Source organism: Narcine bancroftii, chromosome 2, assembly GCF_036971445.1.
Source record: "Narcine bancroftii isolate sNarBan1 chromosome 2, sNarBan1.hap1, whole genome shotgun sequence".
Taxonomy (NCBI): Eukaryota; Metazoa; Chordata; class Chondrichthyes; order Torpediniformes; family Narcinidae; genus Narcine; species Narcine bancroftii.
In genome coordinates, this window is record NC_091470.1 from 104557077 (window position 1) to 104581269 (window position 24193).

A 24193-nucleotide genomic window follows, 5' to 3' on the forward strand; every position below is an offset into this window, starting at 1 on the left:
TCAAATCTATTTTAATCTTTTTTAATAAAGGAACATAATTTAATTTATATAAAGATTGATAATCTGCATTTACTGGTACTCACAGATATTTCATTTTATCTAATTATTTCAAATTTATAATATTTTTATATTCCCAATAATCTCCTTCCCCAACTGGTAATATTTCACTCTTATCCCAATTTACCTTATATCCAGATAACTCCCCAAATTTCAGCAAGCAATCTTGCAAATATTTCAAAGACTGCTCTAGTTCTGTCAAATAGACCAACACATCATCCACAAATAAATTGATCTTATATTCATCATCTGCAATTCTCATCCCTTTAATCTTATCATTCTGTCATATTGTCTGAGCTAACGGTTCAATAGTCAATGCAAACAGGGCTGGTGATAATGGACAACCTTGCCGAGTCAACCACGTTAATTTAAATGGTAAAGAAATTTGACCATTTGTCACCACCCTAGCAATTGGGTTTTTATATAAAGCTTTAACCCAACCAATAAAATAAGGGCCAAAATTAAATTTCTCTAACACCTTAAATAAAAAATTCCATCCAACCTTATCAAAAGCTTTTTCCGCATCCAGTTGCTGTCTAGATGCATTGACCAATCTAAGAATGTTATCAGACGCATTTCCATTCTTAATAAAACCTCTGATTTATTTAGCAACCTATTTATAAATCTATTTAGCAAGTCTATTCGCTAATACTTTTGCCATAATTTTATAATCTACATTTAGTAAAGAAATAGGCCTATACAAAGATACTTTCAATGGATCCCTATCTTTCTTTAAAATCACAGTAATTATAGCACTCGAACAAGATTCCGGTAACACCTGATCCTCAGTCATTTGCTGTAGAACATCTCCATATACCAAGGATAAATCTTCATAAAATACTTTATAAAATTCCGCTGAAAATCCATCATCCCCCAGTGACTTCCCATTCAGCATCTCTTGTACAGCTTCTTTAATCTCGAAATCTGTAAACGGAGCTTCTAATTCCCCGACCTCCTCCTCCCCTAAAACAGGTAAATTTAATTTAGAGAAATAATAATCAATAGAACCAGCTTCCTGCTTTCCCTCGGGACTATATAATTGTTGATAAAATGAATAAAACTGGTCATTAATTTCCTGAGGTTTATAGGTAACTATTGAATTCTTTTTAACAGCATTAATAATTTGTGATGTCTGTTCTGTTTTTAATTGCCATGCTAACACTTTATGAGCCCTCTCACCTAATTCATAATAACATTGCTTAGATCGACTAATTAAACGCTCATAATGATAGGTTTGTAGAGTATTATAACGTAGTTTCAACTTTGCTAAAGCTGCCTTTTTATCTTCTGTAACATTTTTCTGAAATTCCTTTTCCAACTCAGTAATTTATTTCTCCAATGTTGAACTTACCGCCACATATTATTTTTTTAAACTTTCATAGTATAACTAATAATTTGCCCATGCAAATATGCTTTCAAAGCATCCCATAATACAAAAGTACTACTTACTGTATTAATATTCTCAGTCAGAAATAAAGCAATCTGTTCCTTAACAAAAGTAACAAATTCTGGTTTCTTTAATCTCTCTTTGGCTTGGCTTCGCGGTCGAAGATTTATGGAGGGGGTAAATGTCCACGTCAGCTGCAGGCTCGTTTGTGGCTGACAAGTCCAATGCGGGACAGGCAGACACGGTTGCAGCGGTTGCAGGGGAAAATTGGTTGGTTGGGGTTGGGTGTTGGGTTTTTCCTCCTTTGCCTTTTGTCAGTGAGGTGGGCTCTGCGGTCTTCTTCAAAGGAGGTTGCTGCCCACTGAACTGTGAGGCGCCAAGATGCACGGTTTGAGGTGATATCAGCCCACTGGCAGTGGTCAATGTGGCAGGCACCAAGAGATTTCTTTAGGCAGTCCTTTAATAGCATTGTATTAAACCACCATCTACAAGACAATCGCACTACTTCCCGACTTGCACAATAGAAAAACATGGAATGATCCGATATGACCCGGCTTTTATATTCGGCTTAAATAACTCTACCTTGTAAATGTGCCAATACCAAAAAAAATCTATTCTAGAAAATGAATCATGTCTAAATGAATGAAAGGAGAGATCTTTCTCTGTAGGATTTACTCTCCTCCAAATATCAATCAAGTTCACATCTTTCATCAGGGCCCCTAATTATATTGCCATCTTTGATTTCCTTATACTTTTCAGAGACTTATCCAACAAAGGATCTAAAACACAGTTAAAATCTCTCCCAACCAAAATATTTTCCTTGGTCTGATTTAACAAAAAAAAGCCTCCAATATAAACCTTTCATTATTCACATTAGGTGCATCAATATTTAACAAAGTCCATGATTCAGCAAAAATTTTACAATTCAACCTCAAAACCCTTCCTGCATCAACTTCAAAGGATTCTAATTCAAACAGTAATTTCTTATGAATTAAGATCGCTACACCACTCGCCTTGGAATTGAAGGAAGAAAATACATGACCAACCCAATCTCTCTTCAATTTCATGTTCTTTTTCAGTCAAATCTGTCTCTTGCAAAAAAGCAATATCAACTTTTTTTTAAATATAAGTCAATACTCATTTATGCTTAATAGGATTATTCAATCCCTGGACATTAAAAGTTGCAAAGTTCAGGTTAGACATTTTAGTAAAAGTTCTATGATAAAAGTTCCCTCTTCTAATTCCCTAAATATTTTAAACCCCTCCCCCTATATAAAAATACCACAAAAACAAAAGTATATAAACTTCCCCTCGGTAAACTTCTAAAAAGCAGTAACTCCCTAAAAATCTGGGTGTGGTAAAACCCACTAGTGGCAGACAACTATCAGGTCTCAGTGTCGTCCACCCCCCTCAATCAGACTTTCACAAAGTAATTATACAGAAATATTCAACCCAACGATTCCAATCACAATGATTGTTCCAGGTCTTCAATATCAAGAAGACTTTGCATCAATTCAACCTTCTTTCCATTCTTTCCGTGTTTCCCATTCTTTCCATTCCCATTTACCCTCCTTTTAGGCGATGATAATGGTGACTGACCATGTCCTCGCAAATCTGGTAACGAATTATCAAAAATTAATGCGTCATGATCATTTTCAAAAAATTGAGACTGAAAATTCCCATTAAAAAAAAACCAAGTACAGCAGGGTAACGAAAGGCAAACTTGTAACCCGTTCGCCACAACACTTCTTTAGTTGAATTAAATTCTCGGCACCTTATAATAATTTCTTGACTCAAATCTGCATAGATTTTGAACCATCATTGGAGCCTAATTTTGCCGTGCCTTCTGCACCGCAATGTGTAGTATCATTTCTCTATCTTGATATTTCAAACAACAAATCAAAACTGCCCTCGGTGGTTGACCTGGAAATGTTTTTTTTCCTCAATGCTCTTTGTGCTTGATCCAACTCTAGACCATCCGGAAAAAAATTCCTTGCCCAGTACCTCAGGGATCCATTTCTTAAAAGACTTTACCAGATCTGAACCTTCCATATCTTCTGGGAGACCTACTATTTTTACATTATTTCTTCGACTTTGATTCTCTAATGAGTCAATCTTCTTCAGTAATTCCTTCTTCTGAATCCCCCAACCCACAAAAGAATCCTCCACTTTTTCCATTTTTTTCTATTACAATCCACTTGGTTCTTACATTCAAAAAAAAGCTTCTTTTTTTTTTAAATTATCCTGTACAGTGTCCACTGTTTTTATACATCAACTAACATCACTTTTAACTCATATCTTTCTTCATCGAGGTCATCTCTTCACACATGTTGCTCATTTTAGTTTTCACTTCCATAAATCCTTGATTTATCTGAGTAAACATCTGCATTGACATGTTTTCCATTTGATAAGCAATCCCTTCCAATATTGTAAACACAGAATCCAATCCAGATTCCATCACTTCCCCTTGAGGCCTACCCTCTCTGGTCCCAGTCCCCATATATTCTTCCTGTGTTGATTCCAATAGCCCTGGGCTCTCCTCCTCTTTTGACACAATGGTTCCTCTTCCAGTGCAGCTGTGGGTCTGGATACCCGTCGACAGCGTGCCGACGTCGTCAGCCCACACCTTCTCTAATAAATCCCAAACTCGCGACGCACCGCGTATACCTGGAAGAGTCACCAACCATGCAGGTGCGTCCTCCAATGCTACACCGCGCGCCCCCAGACACTACTGCAGGATCACGCATCTGTCTCCACTCAGCTTATCCGCCCAAGCTCATCACAGAACCTGCGCCATCCGGCAGACACGCGATCGGCACCAGTGTAACGAGCAGAGGTCCTTTGAGGCTTGGGAACTACAGTTGGTGACTCAGTGGCTTCAACTTGGTAGGTAGGCCTCAATTCTTCAGCACTTTTATAGGGTAATTTCTTCTGTAACTGAGTTTTTGATTTTTTCACATTTGTAGCCATTTCAATCCTCCACTATTCCAAAGTAAATTCTATTTTTAACAAATTATACAAGTTTTAAAATCGGGTATTTATAAGTCTAACTGGGGAAAGATGGAACTGTCTGTCTTCCGTCTAAGCCATCTTGCTACGCCCCCCCCCCACTTCATTGGCAAAACATCTTGTGACAGGAGACTCGCAGGAATCAACAGATCCTGGAGTCTGAAGCCAAACACTCTTTCCTTGAGGAACCCAGAGGATCAGGGCTGACGAAGAGTTTGGGCTCGAAACGTTGGTCCTTTTTCTCCCAAGCTCTACCCACTGAGCTCCTCGAGCAGATTGTGTTTAACCTGTGATAAGCTTGGAAGCTGTCCAGAGAAGGTTCACTAGATTGAATCCAGAGATGAGGGGGTTAACCCACAAGGATAGATTGAATCATTTGGGTCTATACTCGCTGGAATTCAGAAGAACGAGAGGCAATCTTATAGAAAAGTATAAAATCATGAAAGGAATAGATAAGATAGAGGTAGGTAGGTTTTTTCCACTGGTAGATGAGACGAGAACTAGGGGGTCATAGCCTCAAGATTCAGAGTAGTAGATTTTGGATGAGAGTAGGAGTAACTGCTTTCCCAGCGGGTGGTGAATCTGTGGAATTCTCTGCTAATGGAACCAGTGGAGCCGACCTCAGTAAATATATCTAAGACAAGATTGGATGCATTTTTACATAGAAGGGCAGTGGTTCTCAACCTTTTTCTTTCCACTCACATCCCACTTTAAGCAATCCCGATGCCATCAATGCTGTGATTAGTAAGGGATTGCTTAAGGTGGGATGTGAGTGAGAAGGGAAAGTTGAGAATCACTGCTCGAGACCCAATTGTTACTGAAATATTTTGCTTGAGAAAAATTGTCATTGCCCATTTCCTTTGGATTTCTGAAACAGTATACATAACGAGTCAATTCAGGACGATTAAAACAGAGGTTTTCAAATTTTAAGCAATCCCTTACTAATCACAAATCCTAGTCTGCCATCATCTGAGATCATCTAGTCGTCCAGGGGCGGCCGTCGTCCAGGGGCGGCCGTCGTCCAGGGGCGGCCGTCGTCCAGGGGCGGCCGTCGTCCAGGGGCGGCCGTCGTCCAGGGGCGGCCGTCGTCCAGGGGCGGCCGTCGTCCAGGGGCGGCCGTCGTCCAGGGGCGGCCGTCGTCCAGGGGCGGCCGTCGTCCAGGGGCGGCCGTCGTCCAGGGGCGGCCGTCGTCCAGGGGCGGCCGTCGTCCAGGGGCGGCCGTCGTCCAGGGGCGGCCGTCGTCCAGGGGCGGCCGTCGTCCAGGGGCGGCCGTCGTCCAGGGGCGGCCGTCGTCCAGGGGCGGCCGTCGTCCAGGGGCGGCCGTCGTCCAGGGGCGGCCGTCGTCCAGGGGCGGCCGTCGTCCAGGGGCGGCCGTCGTCCAGGGGCGGCCGTCGTCCAGGGGCGGCCGTCGTCCAGGGGCGGCCGTCGTCCAGGGGCGGCCGTCGTCCAGGGGCGGCCGTCGTCCAGGGGCGGCCGTCGTCCAGGGGCGGCCGTCGTCCAGGGGCGGCCGTCGTCCAGGGGCGGCCGTCGTCCAGGGGCGGCCGTCGTCCAGGGGCGGCCGTCGTCCAGGGGCGGCCGTCGTCCAGGGGCGGCCGTCGTCCAGGGGCGGCCGTCGTCCAGGGGCGGCCGTCGTCCAGGGGCGGCCGTCGTCCAGGGGCGGCCGTCGTCCAGGGGCGGCCGTCGTCCAGGGGCGGCCGTCGTCCAGGGGCGGCCGTCGTCCAGGGGCGGCCGTCGTCCAGGGGCGGCCGTCGTCCAGGGGCGGCCGTCGTCCAGGGGCGGCCGTCGTCCAGGGGCGGCCGTCGTCCAGGGGCGGCCGTCGTCCAGGGGCGGCCGTCGTCCAGGGGCGGCCGTCGTCCAGGGGCGGCCGTCGTCCAGGGGCGGCCGTCGTCCAGGGGCGGCCGTCGTCCAGGGGCGGCCGTCGTCCAGGGGCGGCCGTCGTCCAGGGGCGGCCGTCGTCCAGGGGCGGCCGTCGTCCAGGGGCGGCCGTCGTCCAGGGGCGGCCGTCGTCCAGGGGCGGCCGTCGTCCAGGGGCGGCCGTCGTCCAGGGGCGGCCGTCGTCCAGGGGCGGCCGTCGTCCAGGGGCGGCCGTCGTCCAGGGGCGGCCGTCGTCCAGGGGCGGCCGTCGTCCAGGGGCGGCCGTCGTCCAGGGGCGGCCGTCGTCCAGGGGCGGCCGTCGTCCAGGGGCGGCCGTCGTCCAGGGGCGGCCGTCGTCCAGGGGCGGCCGTCGTCCAGGGGCGGCCGTCGTCCAGGGGCGGCCGTCGTCCAGGGGCGGCCGTCGTCCAGGGGCGGCCGTCGTCCAGGGGCGGCCGTCGTCCAACATCTAGCTTCTTCTAAATGAGTGAGCTGCCCAGCATTTACTGCCCATCTCTAATTACCCCTGGGGCAGTGTAGGTACTTCCCACTGAGCAGTTTAAACCCAGCCCAATGAGAGAGATTGCTGCAGTAAAACAGAGTTCATGCTCGAGGTTATAGAATCACCCAAGAGAACATGAATAATTAGTGTCATCAACAATCTGGAACCTTGAGATATCAGGAAGATTTGACACCAGGAGATCATTTAGCAATAGGCATAACCAGAGAAATGTGACCCTGACTTAAACAGGAGGTAACGTCAACATATGGGGGACTGAGTTCGAGGAAGGAGAAAGGATACAATCTTCTTTATTATAAGCTGTGACCTGCTCAGTTCAAGAGTCTCCCACAAGAGAAAGCACCCCCCCTATCAAATAGCAAAGCCAAGTCGAACCATTGATCATTGCAGCATGGAAACCAGGTCCTTTGGCCCTTCTAGTCTGTGCCAAACTATTGTTCTGCCTCGTGCCACTGACCTACACCCAGTCCATACCCCTCCCATTCATGTACCTTTCCAACTTTTTCCTGAATGGAAGCCAGCATAAAATCAATGGGCCAAATGGGTCATAGAACGAGAGAACAGTCCCTTCTATTATTCTGCAGCATCCCTCTGACCTGCACCCACAGTCCTCTAATCTATTAACTTTTCCCCGCACCATTCTGTCAACTTTTATAATTTCTTGCTGCCGATATTTTTTTGATCATGCAGCAAGTTTCACTAATCCCTCTGCGTCTCAGAACCCTTCAACCACGTCCAATGAGCAAAGGAGATAACTACACATTTTGCCGCATCGCACCCTTGTGCAACAGCACCAGCGCAAAAGGCGAAAGATCGAACAGAACAGCCATTTTCCGACATACCTGGGGAGAGGGGGCCCTGCCCACGTCTCGTTTCTCTCTGTCAGACAGCTGTCGAGGAATTGTAATTTCATAGGCGGAAAGTCTCGAAGTTTGATGAGAGGATAGGTGCAAATTACCTATAAAAAGGCAAGAAGCAATAATCCAGTATTTTCAGAATATCAAAAAGTCCAATTAAATCCCACCCAGATGTTTTTTGTTCAAAGAATCTTAAAAGATTTGCATCACAAGAGTCCATTCAGTACATCACAATCATACTCATCAAAATAATGTGCTCTGGTCAGTAGCCCTGCAGATCTTCGCTCTTCAGGAATATTTTCAAGGTGGGATGCTTAAAGGGAATGTGAGGGGAAGCGTCTTCATGCAGAGAGTGGTAGGAGTGTGGAACGAGCTGCCGGCTGAAGTGGTGAAAAATTTGGACAGGTACATGGATGGGAGGGGTATGGTCTGGGTGAAGATCGATGGGACTAGGCAGAAAAATAGTCCAGCATGGACTAGAAGGGCCTGATCTGCAGTCTTCTATGGTACACAGTTTAACAGTGATTAGGGTTTCCATCTCCAGCACCCTTGAGATCAACCCCACCATCCTCTGGGTGTAAAACCATTAATCATTTCCCTCCAACCCTTCTGCTGAACACCTGCAATAATGGACAACAATTTTTTTTTTTTAAAAAAGGTTTACTTCCTGAAAAAAAATTGGGAATTTTGATAGACAACTTCAAGATAAACACAAAGATAATTTCAGATTTGCTGTATCATGTAGGAAATTGGGAGAAACATTAAAATAACTTCTATTGAATTTTGCCTGAAGCGTATACTTGCCACAAATGGATCAGTGCATATCATAGCTGTTGCAATATTTCTGCTGTAATGAATCTTCCTGAAGACAATAAAGGCTATTGTTAAGTACACGCAGTTTGCTATTGCCTGAAGAACATGTGCATCTACATGAGTTCAATCTATATGAGAGCTGCTTTTATAGCCTCTCTGCATCTATCCTGACTAAGTATGCCCAGGCCTAAGTCAACATTTGCATAGCACCTGCACTGAGTTCATGCCCAGGCAGGCATCCTTGGACTGACCAAAACAGCTTGCTTTCTGAGCAATATTCTAGTAACATGATAGGAAATCACAAAATTAGGTTATATCGACAAAAAAAACTTTACATGAGAGGAAATTTTGAGGTCATTTTTGTGAGGAGCAGGCCAAAATCCATAAAATACACCTAGAAGTGTTCAGGAAGCAAAATCTTTGTGGTCCAGTAGAATCTATTCCCCCTGGATTTGACCACTCAAATAGGTAAAACTAGTCCGGGACCCATCCTCTCTGCGAGGGCGTGGGCTTCCTCTGGGAGCTTCATCTTCCTGCCGCATCCAAGGGTGTGCAGGTTGATTAGTTAATAGGCATGGGAACTGGGCAGCTGGGGAACTTGGGAGAGTGAGTGCTAGCACCGATTCAAGGGACCAAATGGAAAAGAAGAACGAGCATGGAGATCATCAGCGAAATCATAACAATTTCATCTGGTTCATTCCCAGTCTCTGGGGAAGGAAATACTTGACGACAGCAAAGAAGATGACTCAGATCAAGGGATCAATAAAAAGCACTGTCTCTATGAGTGTTGGTGAAACAATAAAGTCTGCAGACGCCACATCCAGGAATAAAGGGAGAAACAAGCAACTGCAGAAGCTGGAATCTGGAGCATAAAGAAAGCTGCTGGAGGCAATCGTCTGTGAGGAAGGGAGGGTGGGGGGGGGGGGGATTGTTGGCAATCAGAACCGACCAAATTCTTTCCCCTGCCCCGTCCCCAACAAAAGCTGCTTGATCCTCCAGGAAGGGATCAAACTTCTGTGCTTATGGAAAGTGTAAGTTTCAAGACTATTTGTAAGGATTGTGTACACTGTGCATAAGCTCACATTAATGGTGAGATTTATAGGTACAGTCTGTCGACATTTCCCCTGGCCGGGCAATTCTACACCTAGGCTGGGTGGAAGGGAGTACAAAGGACTTCTTGTGACAACGAAGAAATGGATTCAAGAGAATCAATAACTTAATTCATTTGTTCTCTCCTACACATGAATTCAAAACATTTTTTCTTTCCCTCTTTAAAATATTCAGAGATGAAAGCTCTGTCAGTTGGAGGGGGTGGGGGGTGGTTAAGAAACTTATTACAGCCCCTAACGGCTCTGATCCGCCCAGAGGTGGACTTTGATCTCCTTGGCTAGAACACATAGCTTCATCAAAGGGAGCACATCCTTGCCCCTCTGTTGCAGATAGCCTGGGGAAATGCACAGCTTTCATTTGCTTTTCAACAACAGAAGTGGAGCATCTGTTTAAATGCTTCAAAACAAATCAAACACGTCACAACTTTCAGAAGGTGGGAATTTTACACAGCACAAATGAAAAAGAGGAATCCATGGCCCTTTGGATACAAGCAGATTTTGTGTATTTACTTGTTCAATGAGTCTTCGTCCGCGAAGCCAAGCCAAAGAAGAGGAAGCATACAGGAATGAGATTGATCTGCTTGTTGAACTGAGCTTAGCATAACTAAGGCACTGATTGTGGGGGAGGTGGGGGGAGTGGAATCAGGAGATCACGCACCAGTCCTCAACAGGGGTCAGCAGTGGAAAGGGTTAAGAACTTTAAATTCCTGGACGTCAACATGTCCTGGGACCTTCATGTGCAATCACAAAGAAGCTATATTTCGTGAGGAGATTTTCACCAAACACTTCTGCAAATTTCTACAGGTGCATCGTGGAGAGCATTTTGGTTGGTTACATCTTTGTCTGGCACGGAGGTGCCAATGCACAGGACAGGAAAAATCTAAAAATGACTGTTAACTCAGCCAGCACCATCACGGACACCAGTCTTCACTCCATCGAGGACGTCTACAAGAGGTGGTGTCTTAAGAAAGCAGCTCTAGCCTCAAGGACCTCACCACCTAGGCCATACCCTCTCCACTCTGCTACCATTGGGGAAAAAGGTACAGGAGCCTGAAGACAAGCACTCAACGGCTCAAGGACAGCTTCTTCCCCTCCGCCATCAGATTTCTGAACGGACAACGAACCACAGACACTGCCTCACTTTCTCAGATTTTCTTGCACTATTATTGATGTAAAAATATAATTTATAGAAATATTTGCGCCATAACCTTGCCACAAAATTTTGTGACGCGTTCATGGCAATAAATTCTGATTAACAGTGGCTGATGGTCAGTATGAACTCGATAAGCCAAAGGGCCTGAATCTCCCTGAATCCTAGCTCAGTCCAATGCTACACAAAGAGCACTGGGTAAAGAGTAGGGAGCTACCTGTATGGAATGAGGGAAGAAAAGCACTGAAACATTCAAGCAACTGGGTGAAGTTCAGGTGAATCTCAGATGTAGGGGCTTTTTCCACACTCCATAGACTGCTTGAGGTGGAGCAACACAATTCTCCCTGAGCAGACAGATTATTTTTTGCAGGCCCTTCCTTATGCTGAGATTCTACTAAAGTGCAAGAAACCAGGAATGCTTTGCCCTGTTCTGCATCAAACTCAAGTTTTGCGAGGGAGGAGTCACGTGATGGAGTAGTGGCCGGACGGTGAACTCCAGCCCTCTCCAGAAAAGTCAGAAAAAACAAAGCAAAACACAAAGGCACAGAAATAAAAATCAAAGTAAAGTGAATATAAAGGTGGAAAGAAGATGGCGACGAAAAAAGAAGTCGAAACCAATGGTAAGAAGAGAGGAAGAGAAGACAACGGAAGATGAAGGAAAAGGCCTTACCTGTTTGAAGAGGCCCGCGGTGGAGAGAGAAACCCGCTCCCTCAGGTCGGTAGAATATGGACTACAAAAATGGCTCGCTGAGCCGAGTAAAAGTGCGCAACCGCGCATGCGCGAGGAGTCGGGCATGCGCGATGCGCATGAAAAAAAACACACCGACGGGAGAGGTGACCAGCTGGGGAGTCGATCTCCACAGCCGGCAACGATAGCTGCAGAACACCTGCAGCAAGAGGAGAACATAGAAGACAACGAAAACAAGAAAGAAGAGAAGAAAAGGGCAACAAAGAAACAACAGATGGCCAACCCAGAGGAAGAAGAGGAGGAAGAGGAAGAGTACAGTGAAATAGAAGAAGGGAAAGGCAAGGTAAAGGATATACTTGCTCTTATTAAAGAATACATGGAGTCATTTAAAGAATGGCAAGTGCAGGAATTTGATGATTTAAGAAGAAGAATAAACAATACAGAAGAGAAAATTAATAAAATAGATATGACCTTATCAGAAATGGGAAAAAGAATGGACAAGGTGCAAGAACGAGAAGCAGCAGTAGAAATGGAGGTAGAGGACTTAAAAAAGAAATTAGAGGAATCTAATAAAAAAGTTAAAGAGACACAAGAGCTGTTAGCTCAGAAAATAGATATAATGGAAAATTATAACAGAAGAAATAACATAAAGATAGTGGGCCTTAAGGAAGATGAAGAAGGCAAGAATATGAGAGAGTTTATAAAAGATTGGATCCCTAGGATCCTAGGATGTCCAGAACTACAGCAAGAAATGGAAATAGAAAGGGCACATAGAGCATTGGCCTTTAAACCACAATCACAACAAAAGCCAAGATCTGTTTTAGTAAAATTCCTAAGATACACTACAAGAGAAAAGGTACTGGAGAAAACAATGGAAAAAGTAAGAGAGGACAATAAGCCACTGGAGTACAAAGGGCAAAAAATCTTCAGTTATCCAGATATAAGTTTTGAACTCCTGAAGAAGAGAAAGGAGTTCAATACAGCAAAGGCGATTTTATGGAAGAAAGGGTATAAATTTATACTAAAGCATCCAGTGGTATTGAAAATATTTATTCCAGGACAACAAAACAGACTATTCTCGGATCCAGAGGAAGCACGAAAATTTGCAGAACAATTACAAAATAGACTGAGAGATGAAGACGTGTAATGAGAGTACAAAAGACTGCAAACTAAAAAGACATAAGTTTTGAGCTCCTGAAGAGGAGGAAAGAGTTCAAAACATCGAAAACGATCTTATGGAAAAAAAAAACTATTCTCGGATCCAGAGGAAGCAAGGAAATTTGCAGAACAACTACAAAACAAACAGAGAGATGAAGACATGTAATAAGAGTAAAAATGACCACGATTTATATGTATGTGGGTAAAGAGGTATATGTGTGTATATGTATAATGTGCATACATGAATGTATCCGTATTTAGAGGGAAATATAGATAGTATAGACAAGAATTAATAAGGGAAGGAAAAGGAATAGAGGGAATAAGGAGGGAATTAAAAGAGTGACCTTTGTCACATATGAAAAGTGAAATCTTTTCTGGGGGGGGCTGGGTGGGGGGGGTATTACGGTCACTGCAAAATCAGCTGACACTTGTGAGTGAATTCGCAAATCCAAATGGAGAGGGGAGATGTGGTTGTCCGACAAGGGATAAAGGACAACTCAGGACGGGAAGGGGGGATTGGGGCTAAAGAAGTTTTAAATAGGAGAATAAGGAAAATGTTTGATGTTTTAGGAATGTTGTCTTATAAAGGATTCAAAACAAGAAAACAGAAATGGATAAGAAGGAAAAGTAATGATGGAGAAACGGAAAGGGAAGATAAACAAAGTATAAAATGGCTACGTTGAACTATATGACTTTAAATATTAATGGAATACATAACCAAATTAAAAGGAAGAAACTGCTAAATTTACTGAAAAAAGAAAAAATTGATACAGCATTTGTGCAAGAAACACATTTAACTGAATTGGAACATAAGAAATTAAAGAGAGATTGGGTAGGACACGTAACAGCAGCATCGTATAATTCAAAAGCAAGAGGAGTAGCTATATTAATTAGTAAAAATGTGCCATTTAAAATAGAAGAGGAAATAATAGATCCAGCAGGGAGATATGTAATGATAAAATGTCAGATATATTCAGAGTTTTGGAATCTACTCAATGTATATTCACCTAATGAGGAAGATCAAAAGTTCATGCAAGATATCTTTTTGAAGATAGCAGATACGCAAGGGAACATATTAATAGGAGGGGATTTCAACCTGAATTTGGATTCAAATATGGACAAAACTGGGAAAAAAATTAACAGAAAGAACAAAGTAACCAAATTTATAATTAAATCGATGGAAGAAATGCAACTTTTGGATATATGGAGGAAACAACACCCAAAGGAAAAGAAATATTCATATTACTCGGCTAGACATAAAACATACTCAAGAATAGACCTATTTTTGTTATCAGCTCGTATGCAAGATAGAGTAAAAAAAACAGAATATAAAGCTAGAATACTATCGGACCATTCACCCTTAATATTGACAGTAAAGTTAGAGGACATCCCTCCAAGAATGTATAGATGGAGATTAAACCCCATGTTGCTTAAAAGGCAGGATTTTAGAGAATTTATTGAAAAACAAATTAAAATGTATTTTGAAATAAATATGGAATCAGTGGAAGATAAGTTTATACTATGGGATGCAATGAAAGCATTCATTAGAGGGCAAATAATAAGTTATGTAACCAAGATGAAGAAGGACTATAATCAGGAACCAGAGCAGTTGGAAAGGGAAATAGTAAATATAGAAAAAGAATTAGTAATGAAGGAAGATATTACTAAAAGAAGAGAATTGGCGGATAAAAAAATAAAATATGAAACACTACAAACATATAAGGTGGAGAAAAATATAATGAAGACAAAACAGAAATATTATGAACTAGGTGAAAAAACGCACAAAATCCTAGCATGGCAGCTTAAGACAGAACAAGCTAAGAAAATGGTATTGGCATCAAGGAAAAAAGACAAACAAATTACATATAATCCAAAAGAAATTAAGGAAAACTTTAGAGAATTCTATGAACAATTATACCGAACTGAAAACGAAGGGAAAGAAGGGAAAATAGATGAATTTTTGACTAAAATTGAACTACCAAAACTACAAATAGAGGAACAAAATAAATTAACAGAGCCATTTGGAATAGTAGAAATACAAGAGATAATTTAAAAATTACCAAATAATAAGACACCAGGAGAGGATGGATTCCCAATAGAATTCTACAAAACATTTAAAGACTTATTAATTCCGCCCCTCCTGGAAGTAATCAACCAGATTGATGAAACACAAAGCTTACCAGATTCATGTAAAACAGCAATAATTACAGTAATACTAAAGCAAGGGAAAGATCCACTCTCACCAGCGTCATATAGACCAATATCTTTACTTAACACAGATTATAAGATAATAGTTAAACTATTAGCAAACAGATTAGCGAGCATGTACCGAAAATGGTAAATTTAGACCAAACTGGATTTATCAAAAAAAGACGCACAACAGACAATATTTGTAAATTTATTAACTTAATTCATGCAGTAGAAGGAAATAAAGCACCTACAGTAGCAGTTGCTTTAGACGCAGAGAAGGCCTTTGACAGAGTAGAATGGAATTATTTGTTCAAAGTATTGCAAAAATTCAGTTTACCGGAGAAGTATATTAATTGGATTAAAGCATTATATAAGGGACCGTTAGCGAAAGTGACAGTAAATGGACATGTATCAAAGCAATTTAACTTAAGCAGGTCAACACGGCAGGGATGCCCACTATCATCTTTATTGTTTGTGTTAGCTATAGAACCACTAGCAGAACTGATAAGAATAGATAATAATATAAAAGGAATAATAAAAGACAAGGAATATAAAATTAGTTTATTTGCGGATGACGTTATAGTGTACTTAACAGAACCAGAACTATCAATAAAAGAATTATATAGGAAATTGAAGAAATATGGAGAAGTGTCGGGTTACAAGATAAACGTAAATAAAAGTGAAGCAATGCCTATGAATAATGCGGATTTCTCAAAATTTAAGAAGGAATCACCATTTAGATGGCAAATGCAAGCAATAAGATACCTAGGTGTACAAATAAACAAAAATCTCGGCCAACTATATAAACTCAATTATTATCCACTAATGAAAAAATTACAGGACGATTTAGAGCATTGGAAAGATTTACCACTAACACTAATAGGAAGGATAAACTGTATTAAAATGAACATTTTTCCAAGGATATTATACTTATTTCAGGCATTGCCAATACAACTGACAGAGAAATTCTTCAAGGAGTTAAAGAAAATAATAAGGAAATTTTTATGGAGAGAGGGGAAACCGAGGATAGCACTAGATAAATTAACAGAATGGTATAAACAAGGAGGCTTACAACTGCCAAACTTTAAAAATTATTATAGAGCCGCACAATTAAGATACCTATCAGATTTTTATCAAACAAGGGAAAAACCAGACTGGACGAGATTAGAATTAGATAAAATAGGGGAAAAGATACCTGAACACATATTATATAAATGGGATGAAAAATTGGTACAACATAGAAGTTCTCCAGTATTACATCATCTCCTCAATATTTGGAAGAAGATTCATGTAGAAAGAAATAAAACAAATTATCAATTACCAAAACTAATATTGACGCAAAACAAGTTACTCCCTTTTACAATAGATAACCTTTCCTTTAGAGAATGGGAAAAAAAAGGATTAAAAGAATAGAAAATTGTTTTTCAGGAAATAGATTCTTATCCTTTGAACAAATGAAAGATAAGTACAATATAACTCAAGATACAGCGCTGGCATATTACCAATTGAGATCCTACTTGAAGGGTAAATTAGGAAGCAGTTTGAGTTTGCCAGAGGCAAGTTACTTTGAATATGTGATTACAGATACAATGATAATCAAAAGATTTATAACAAATATGTATATTAAACTGCAAGAAAAGGAGAATGAGGAAACAAATGGTAAAACTAAACAAAAATGGGAACAAGATTTAAATATAAAGATAAAAAAGGAAACATGGGAGAAGTTATGTTCTGGAACGATGAGAAATACAATAAATACGAGGTTACGTATGATACAATATAACTGGATACACAGGCTATACATTACACCTCAAAAGTTAAATAAATGGGACCCAACAGTATCTGATAGATGTTTTCGATGTAAAAAAGAAATGGGAACAACAATTCATGCAATCTGGACATGTGAGAAAGTAGAAAAATTTTGGGAAGATCTAAACCAGATATTAAATAAAATTACAGAAAACAATATACCAAAAAATCCAGAGATCTTCCTCCTAAGTAACATAAAAAACAAAGAATTTGGAATTGATTTGGATGGTGCACAAAAAAGATTTGTTAAGATAGCTCTAGCCGTAGCAAAAAAATGTATTATGTCAATCTGGAAATTGGAAGATAATTTGAAAATACAACAATGGTATATAGAAATGAATAAATGTATTCCATTAGAAAAAATAACATATAGTTTAAGAAATAATATTGAAATATTCGAACAAATATGGGAGCCTTACATTAAATACAATAGCGAAAACCTAGCGGGGACAATCATTACCTAAGTTGATGGAAGGAGAAGGAAATGAAAAGAATGGACTCAGTAGAATTTCTGGTGTATTTTTGTTGAGTGACAACATTGTCTGACTGGTTAAATGTATCCTAGATTGTATACCTTAAATGGACGGGAGGGGGGGGGTTGGAGAGGGTGGGTTGGGAGGAGGGAGGGGGGGGGAGAAAATGGCACTGTATATGTGTGAAAAGGAAAAAGTGTGTACCATGGTTAATGTGATTTATGGTGTGAAAAATAAAAAAATTTTTAAAAACTCAAGTTTTGCTATTTACACAAAGACCTCTCTTCGAAACTTTCACCAGCTACTTAACCGAAGAGTTGGCTTTACCTGATGATGCTCTTTTTTTTAAATATAATCGAAGGAAATGCACCAACCTCATGACATGACAGAGTGAGAGAATTTAACACCTTCCTCCATTCGTAGAAAATCAAGCTTATTACCTCAAAATAAAACACGAAAGCCTGCAGATGCTGTGATTGTAGTCAAGACACAGAAATGCGGGAGGAACTCAGCCGGTCTCCCAATGTCCATAGGAGGTAAAAATATAATATTGACGTTTAGGGCCTGAGCCCTTCCTCAAGGTCTGAGAGAAAATAAGACGGGCATCTGATTTTTTTTTTCCCACTCATACCTTTACGAAGGGCTCAGTCACGAAATGCTGGAAATGTATTTGATCTGCTGAGAAAGGCTGCATAACCTGCTGAGTTCCCCCAGCATTTCTGTGACTCAAACGGCTCAACACTGGCAACATGCAGCATTCCACAAATAGCTTCGTGAGGCAGAATTCGCACAGCCAAGCTACAGACCCATTGTTTGATCGCAGTGAAACTCGAAAGTCTGTAGATGCTGTTATTGTAGTAAAAACACACACCGCCACGCTGGAGGAACTCGGCTGCCCATTTCGGGCCTACGCCCTTCTTCAGGTATAAGCCAGTGGTTCTCAATCTTTTTCTTTCCACTCACATACCAGGTTAAGTGGTAAGAAAAAGTTTGAAAACCACTGTTTTAATCGTCCCTAATTGACTCGTTAGGTGCTGAGTTTCATAACTCCAAAGGAAATGAGCCAATGACAATTCTTCTCAAGCAAAATATTTCAGTAACAATTGGGTCGAGAGCAGTGGTTCTCAACCTTCCCTTCCCACCCACATCCCACTGTTGTGGCTTTCTGCCTACTGTAAATAAGGCCAGGTTTACACAGTTTTCTGGGAGCTTCAGCACTGTTTATTCATTAGCCGCTTTCAGGTGAAATCACCTGGAGAATGTGGCTCCAGAGCTGGCTGCGGGTGTCTGTGAAGGGACGATCAGGTGGCAGCGGTGAAGGAGGTGTTCTGCCTCCTGAAAGGTCTGAAGTGGGGAGAGGGGCTGCAGAGCAAACCCCGGTTCCTGAGTCAGGGCAGGGGCATCCGTCTGAGAGCTCGTCTCCCTGCTGCCAGGGGGCGGCCGGGGGCGGCCGGGGGCGGCCGGGGGCGGCCGGGGGCGGCCGGGGGCGGCCGGGGGCGGCCGGGGGCGGCCGGGGGCGGCCGGGGGCGGCCGGGGGCGGCCGGGGGCGGCCGGGGGCGGCCGGGGGCGGCCGGGGGCGGCCGGGGGCGGCCGGGGGCGGCCGGGGGCGGCCGGGGGCGGCCGGGGGCGGCCGGGGGCGGCCGGGGGCGGCCGGGGGCGGCCGGGGGCGGCCGGGGGCGGCCGGGGGCGGCCGGGGGCGGCCGGGGGCGGCCGGGGGGCGGCCGGGGGCGGCCGGGGGCGGCCGGGGGCGGCCGGGGGCGGCCGGGGGCGGCCGGGGGCGGCCGGGGGCGGCCGGGGGCGGCCGGGGGCGGCCGGGGGCGGCCGGGGGCGGCCGGGGGCGGCCGGGGGCGGCCGGGGGCGGCCGGGGGCGGCCGGGGGCGGCCGGGGGCGGCCGGGGGAGGCCGGGGGAGGCCGGGGGAGGCCGGGGGCGGCCGGGGGCGGCCGGGGGCGGCCGGGGGCGGCCGGGGGCGGCCGGGGGCGGCCGGGGGCGGCCGGGGGCGGCCGGGGGCGGCCGGGGGCGGCCGGGGCGGCCGGGGGCGGCCGGGGGCGGCCGGGGGCGGCCGGGGGCGGCCGGGGGCGGCCGGGGGCGGCCGGGGGCGGCCGGGGGCGGCCGGGGGCGGCCGGGGGCGGCCGGGGGCGGCCGGGGGCGGCCGGGGGCGGCCGGGGGCGGCCGGGGGCGGCCGGGGGGGGCCGGGGGGGGCCGGGGGCGGCCGGGGGCGGCCGGGGGCGGCCGGGGGCGGCCGGGGGCGGCCGGGGGGCGGCCGGGGGGCGGCCGGGGGCGGCCGGGGGCGGCCGGGGGCGGCCGGGGGAGGCCGGGGGAGGCCGGGGGAGGCCGGGGGAGGCCGGGGGAGGCCGGGGGAGGCCGGGGGAGGCCGGGGGAGGCCGGGGGAGGCCGGGGGAGGCCGGGGGAGGCCGGGGGAGGCCGGGGGAGGCCGGGGGAGGCCGGGGGAGGCCGGGGGAGGCCGGGGGAGGCCGGGGGAGGCCGGGGGAGGCCGGGGGAGGCCGGGGGAGGCCGGGGGAGGCCGGGGGAGGCCGGGGGAGGCCGGGGGAGGCCGGGGGAGGCCGGGGGAGGCCGGGGAGGCCGGGGGAGGCCGGGGGAGGCCGGGGGAGGCCGGGGGAGGCCGGGGGAGGCCGGGGGAGGCCGGGGGAGGCCGGGGGAGGCCGGGGGAGGCCGGGGGAGGCCGGGGGAGGCCGGGGGAGGCCGGGGGAGGCCGGGGGAGGCCGGGGGAGGCCGGGGGAGGCCGGGGGAGGCCGGGGGAGGCCGGGGGAGGCCGGGGGAGGCCGGGGGAGGCCGGGGGAGGCCGGGGGAGGCCGGGGGAGGCCGGGGGAGGCCGGGGGAGGCCGGGGGAGGCCGGGGGAGGCCGGGGGAGGCCGGGGGAGGCCGGGGGAGGCCGGGGGAGGCCGGGGCACCGCCCCAGCCCCGCGGTTCCCTGCCAGGGGACTATCAGCCAGCGGGGAGTTGGGTCACCAGCTGACTGTCATCTGCCTGCCCCCTGCTAGGCACCTGAAAGCTGCCAGCAGCTTTGCCTGGTGCTGCTTTCAGGTGGAACGGGGGATTCACGGAGCAGGATATTATACCTACGGCAGAAGGGTTAGGTATGTAAATCTGTCTGGGTTCTCCACTTTCAGGTGGCCATCAGATAGCCGCATACGAGTACAATAGGCGGCTTTACAGTCGGATTGTGGCTACCTGAAAGTGGCTATTGTTTCACGGTCCACATGCGAGATTCTCCATCCACCATTACACAGGCATTACATAGGCTCCCAGCCTCACTCAGATTTCAGTGTCCCAATGTTTCAACATAAAAGCCCCTGAGCTCACTTCTAGTGGTTTCAAAAGACCTGCTAATAGCAGCATTTAACATTACAACCACCTTAAGCAACCCCTTACTAATCACAGAGCACCGATGACATAGGAATTACTCAAAGTGATATGTGAGTAGAAAGAAAAAGGTTGAGAAGCTTGCCAGAGGGGATGCGGAGGAAATTTACCAGGATGTTTCCTAGATTGGAGAACATGTCGTAGGAAGCAAGGTTAACAGAGCAAGGGCTTTGGAACAAAGAAGTATGAGAGGAAGCTCAAGAGATTTATAAGATTACGAGGGGACTAGATGGGGTGGACAGCCAGCAGCTTTACCCCAGGACGTCAATAGCAAATACCGGAGGACATCTGTTAAAGGCAAGTGAAGGAAAGTTTAAGGGAGATGCAAGTTTTTTTTAAATGCACAATGTGGCAGATGCCTGCAATCCATTGTGGGGGTGGTGGGGGAGGCTTGTACAATGGATGAAAGAAAAAAAAGGAAGGGCGAGAGTGAGGTAGAGGAGGTTTGCATCAACATCGTGGGCCAAGTAGCCTGTCCTGTGTTATAATGTTCTACTTCACTTTAAAAATCGAGTCTCTTCCTCACTTCAAGATGCATCTTGCACAAACACACAAAACCCACAACATGGAGTGCCAAAACCCGAATATAAACTTGTTCAATCTCTGCAAATAGCACCAGCCACAATTCCAACACATGCTTAGGCATATGACACTGTGAGTGAAATGTTTTTATTCAGTGAGGGGGTGAAAGGGCAAATCGACCTCACAACCACGACTTCCTCAACGAGCATTTCATTCAGTAGCACAAACACTGGGGGATAATCACATCTGCAAAAATGTGGTATCACAATAAAGCTGAAGGACTTCCTTCATAATTTTTCCTTTGGCTCTTTTTATTTCCAATTAATGGGGACACAGAGTTCAAAAGTTGTTCAAAACCATTTGGAAACAGACGTTTCCAACTTGGAAACAGAAGTGAAGGCAAATTTCTGATTTGTGAATAATCGGCAGGGTTGGCATGGCGGTTAGAGCAACGCTGTTACACACACACCCACACCCCCACCCACCCACACACCCACACACACACTGTTCTGTGTATGTGGCTGGCCTGCCCACTGATGACTCAATCCCCTGTGACCTGGCCATAAAAGTCGACCTCCCTGTCCCCCTTCCATTCATTCAAGCACATGGAGTTAGGCCAACTACAATCTAACGTGTATTAAAGCCTATTGTTCCTCACTTAGCCTTTGGAGTCATTGTTAGTGCATATCAAGGGGAATTAAGGGCTATGGGGAACAGGTGGGTCTGAGCCAGCCACCATCTTGTTGAATGGTGGAGCAGGCTCAAAGGGCTTCTGTTATCCTCCTGCCCACCTCATTCGGAAAGTGAGCAAACCAGCTCCGGCCTCCACTGCATGGGCTGCGATGCTTGCACCTGACCTCTCCTAGTCCTCACAGAGATCAGCTGCTCTCAGCCCAAGGAACGTGAGAAACCAAATCCAAACGGAAACCCAGAATCACTGGAAGGCGCTTGAAGTCTGAGCAACAGCTCTCAAACTGGCTTCATTGATGCTGCCCCCAGTACTTACTAAACTCCTGAGATGCTGGAATCTTGAGCAAGTAAGAGTGGGTATTCTTCAAACTCCCCTTTCAATCCCCTTCACTTCTGCCGCCACGACAAATCTGCCCTCCATTGCCAGTGTGGGGCTAAACACAAGACCATAAGACACAAAAGCAGAAACAGGCTATTCAACCCATCAAGTCTGCCCCGCCATTCAATCATGAACTGATCCAGTTCCCCACTCAGCCTCACTCCCCAGCCTTCTCCCCATAACCTTTGATGCCCTGGTTGATCAAGAACCCTCTCCCTCCACAAATTCACCAACCTCTGGCAAAAGAAATTCCTCTACGTGGACGCCCTTCAATCCTGAAGTTGTGCCCTTTTGTTCTAGACTCTCCCACTGTGGGGAAACAACCTTCCTACGTCCACTCTGTCCGTGCCTTTCAAATTTCAAAATGTTTCAATGAGATCCTTCGCCCCCCCCCCCCCCTTATTCTCCTATATTTCAATGAGTTCAGACCAAGAGCTGCCAAACAGTCCTTCATTCCCAGAACCATCCAAGGGAACCTCCTTTGAGCTTTCTCCAATGTCAGCACACCTTTTCTTAAATAAGGAGCCCACAACTGCAAGCCATATTCCAAGTGAGGTCTCACCATGGCCTTATGAAGACTTAACATCACATCCTTGCTCTTGTATTCCATTCCTCTCGAATTGAACGCCAGCATTGCATTTGCCTTCTTCTCCACTGTCTCAACCTGCAAGTTTACCTTCAGGCTCTCCCACACTTGAGGAGATAACACCGCATATTTCTCCAGGACAGCCTTAAACCGGATGGCATGAACATCAATTTTTCTCATTTTAGGCAACGTGTTCCCATCTCTTCTTTACCTACCCCTGTTCTTACATTTCTTTCCAATCTTCCCTCTTCCAGTTGTCTGTCCCTCCTCCTGATCTTCACTTCCCTACCCCTCCCTCTGACAATGCCTGATCAACTCCTAGCCACTTGCTAGTTTCTTCCCCCCCCCACTCCGATACACTGGCTATCATCTCCCCTCGATATACTGGCTATCACATACTATCGTGAAGGAGTCTCGCCAGTTTGAGGAGATTTGGTATGTTACCAAAGACTCGAACGTTTCTAAAGATGGACGGTGGAGAGCATTCAGACTGGTTGCATCACTGTGTGGGCCCAATGCACAGGACAGGAAAAAAATTCCAGAGAGTGGTTAACCATTACAGGCACCAGACTTCACTCCATCAAGGACGTCTACACAAGGCGGCGTCTTCAAAAAGCAGCCTCTATCCTCAAAGCCTCCCCACCAACCAAGCCATGCCCTCTTCACTCTGCTACCATTGGGGGAAAAGGTCCGGGAGTCTAAAGGCAAGCACTCAGCGACAGAAGACAGATTCTTCCACTCCGCCATCAGATTCCTGAATAATCAATGAACCAAAGACACTGCCTGACTTTTCATACACTATTATTTTTATTTTATTTATAGTGATGTTGTAAGATGGTTATAATATGAACATTTGCTCTATGATGCTGCAGCAAACACCGAATTTCATGACTTGTTCATGACAATAAATTCTGATTCTCAAAATGGCTAACACATTCAGACAGAAGTGATATTTCTGATGTTCCAGGAATAACCAAGGAATCCCTTGTAACAAGCACAAATAGGGTGGTGAAGAAGGCTTTTAGTATGCTGGCCTTTATCAATCATTGCATGGAATATAGGAGTTGGGAGGTGATGTTGAGATTGTATAAGACGTTGGTGCGGCCTAATTTGGAGTTCTGTGTGCAGTTCTGGTCGCCTAATTATAGGAAGGATATAAACAGAGTGGAGAGAGTGCAGAGAAGGTTTACCAGAATGTTACCTGGGTTTAAGCATCTAGAGTATAGGGAGAGATTGGACAGATTAGGTCTTTATTCTTTGGAGCGTAGAAGGTTGAGAGGGGATTTGATAGAAGTATTTAAGATTATGAAAGGGATAGACAGAGTGGATGTGGATAGACTATTTCTGTTAAGAGGAGGAAAGATTAAAACAAGAGGACATGAGTTAAGAATTAAGGGGCAGAGGTTTAGAGGTAACATGAGGGAGAACTTCTTTACTCAGAGAGTGGTAGCCGTGTGGAATGAGCTTCCGGGAGAAATAGTGGCGACGGAGTCAATTGTATTATTTAAGAAAAGGTTGGACAGGTATATGGATGAGAAGAAGATGGAAGGTTATGGGCATTGT

The 24193-nt window shown here is 45.9% G+C and overlaps 1 protein-coding gene across 3 annotated transcripts in view; it reads right to left on the reverse strand.

The window, feature by feature from the left end:
• LOC138754062 (disintegrin and metalloproteinase domain-containing protein 9-like) overlaps nt 1-24193 on the reverse strand; it is a 121981-nt gene that overhangs the window by 75057 nt on the left and 22731 nt on the right. For 2 of the 3 annotated variants that reach the window (XM_069917809.1, XM_069917808.1), the window contains exon 2: nt 7667-7782. The exons of the other annotated variant lie outside the window; for it this stretch is intronic. In XM_069917809.1, coding sequence (XP_069773910.1) covers nt 7667-7782 — 116 coding nt within the window. The remainder of the gene's footprint in view (nt 1-7666; nt 7783-24193) is intronic. 3 annotated transcript variants of the gene reach the window in all.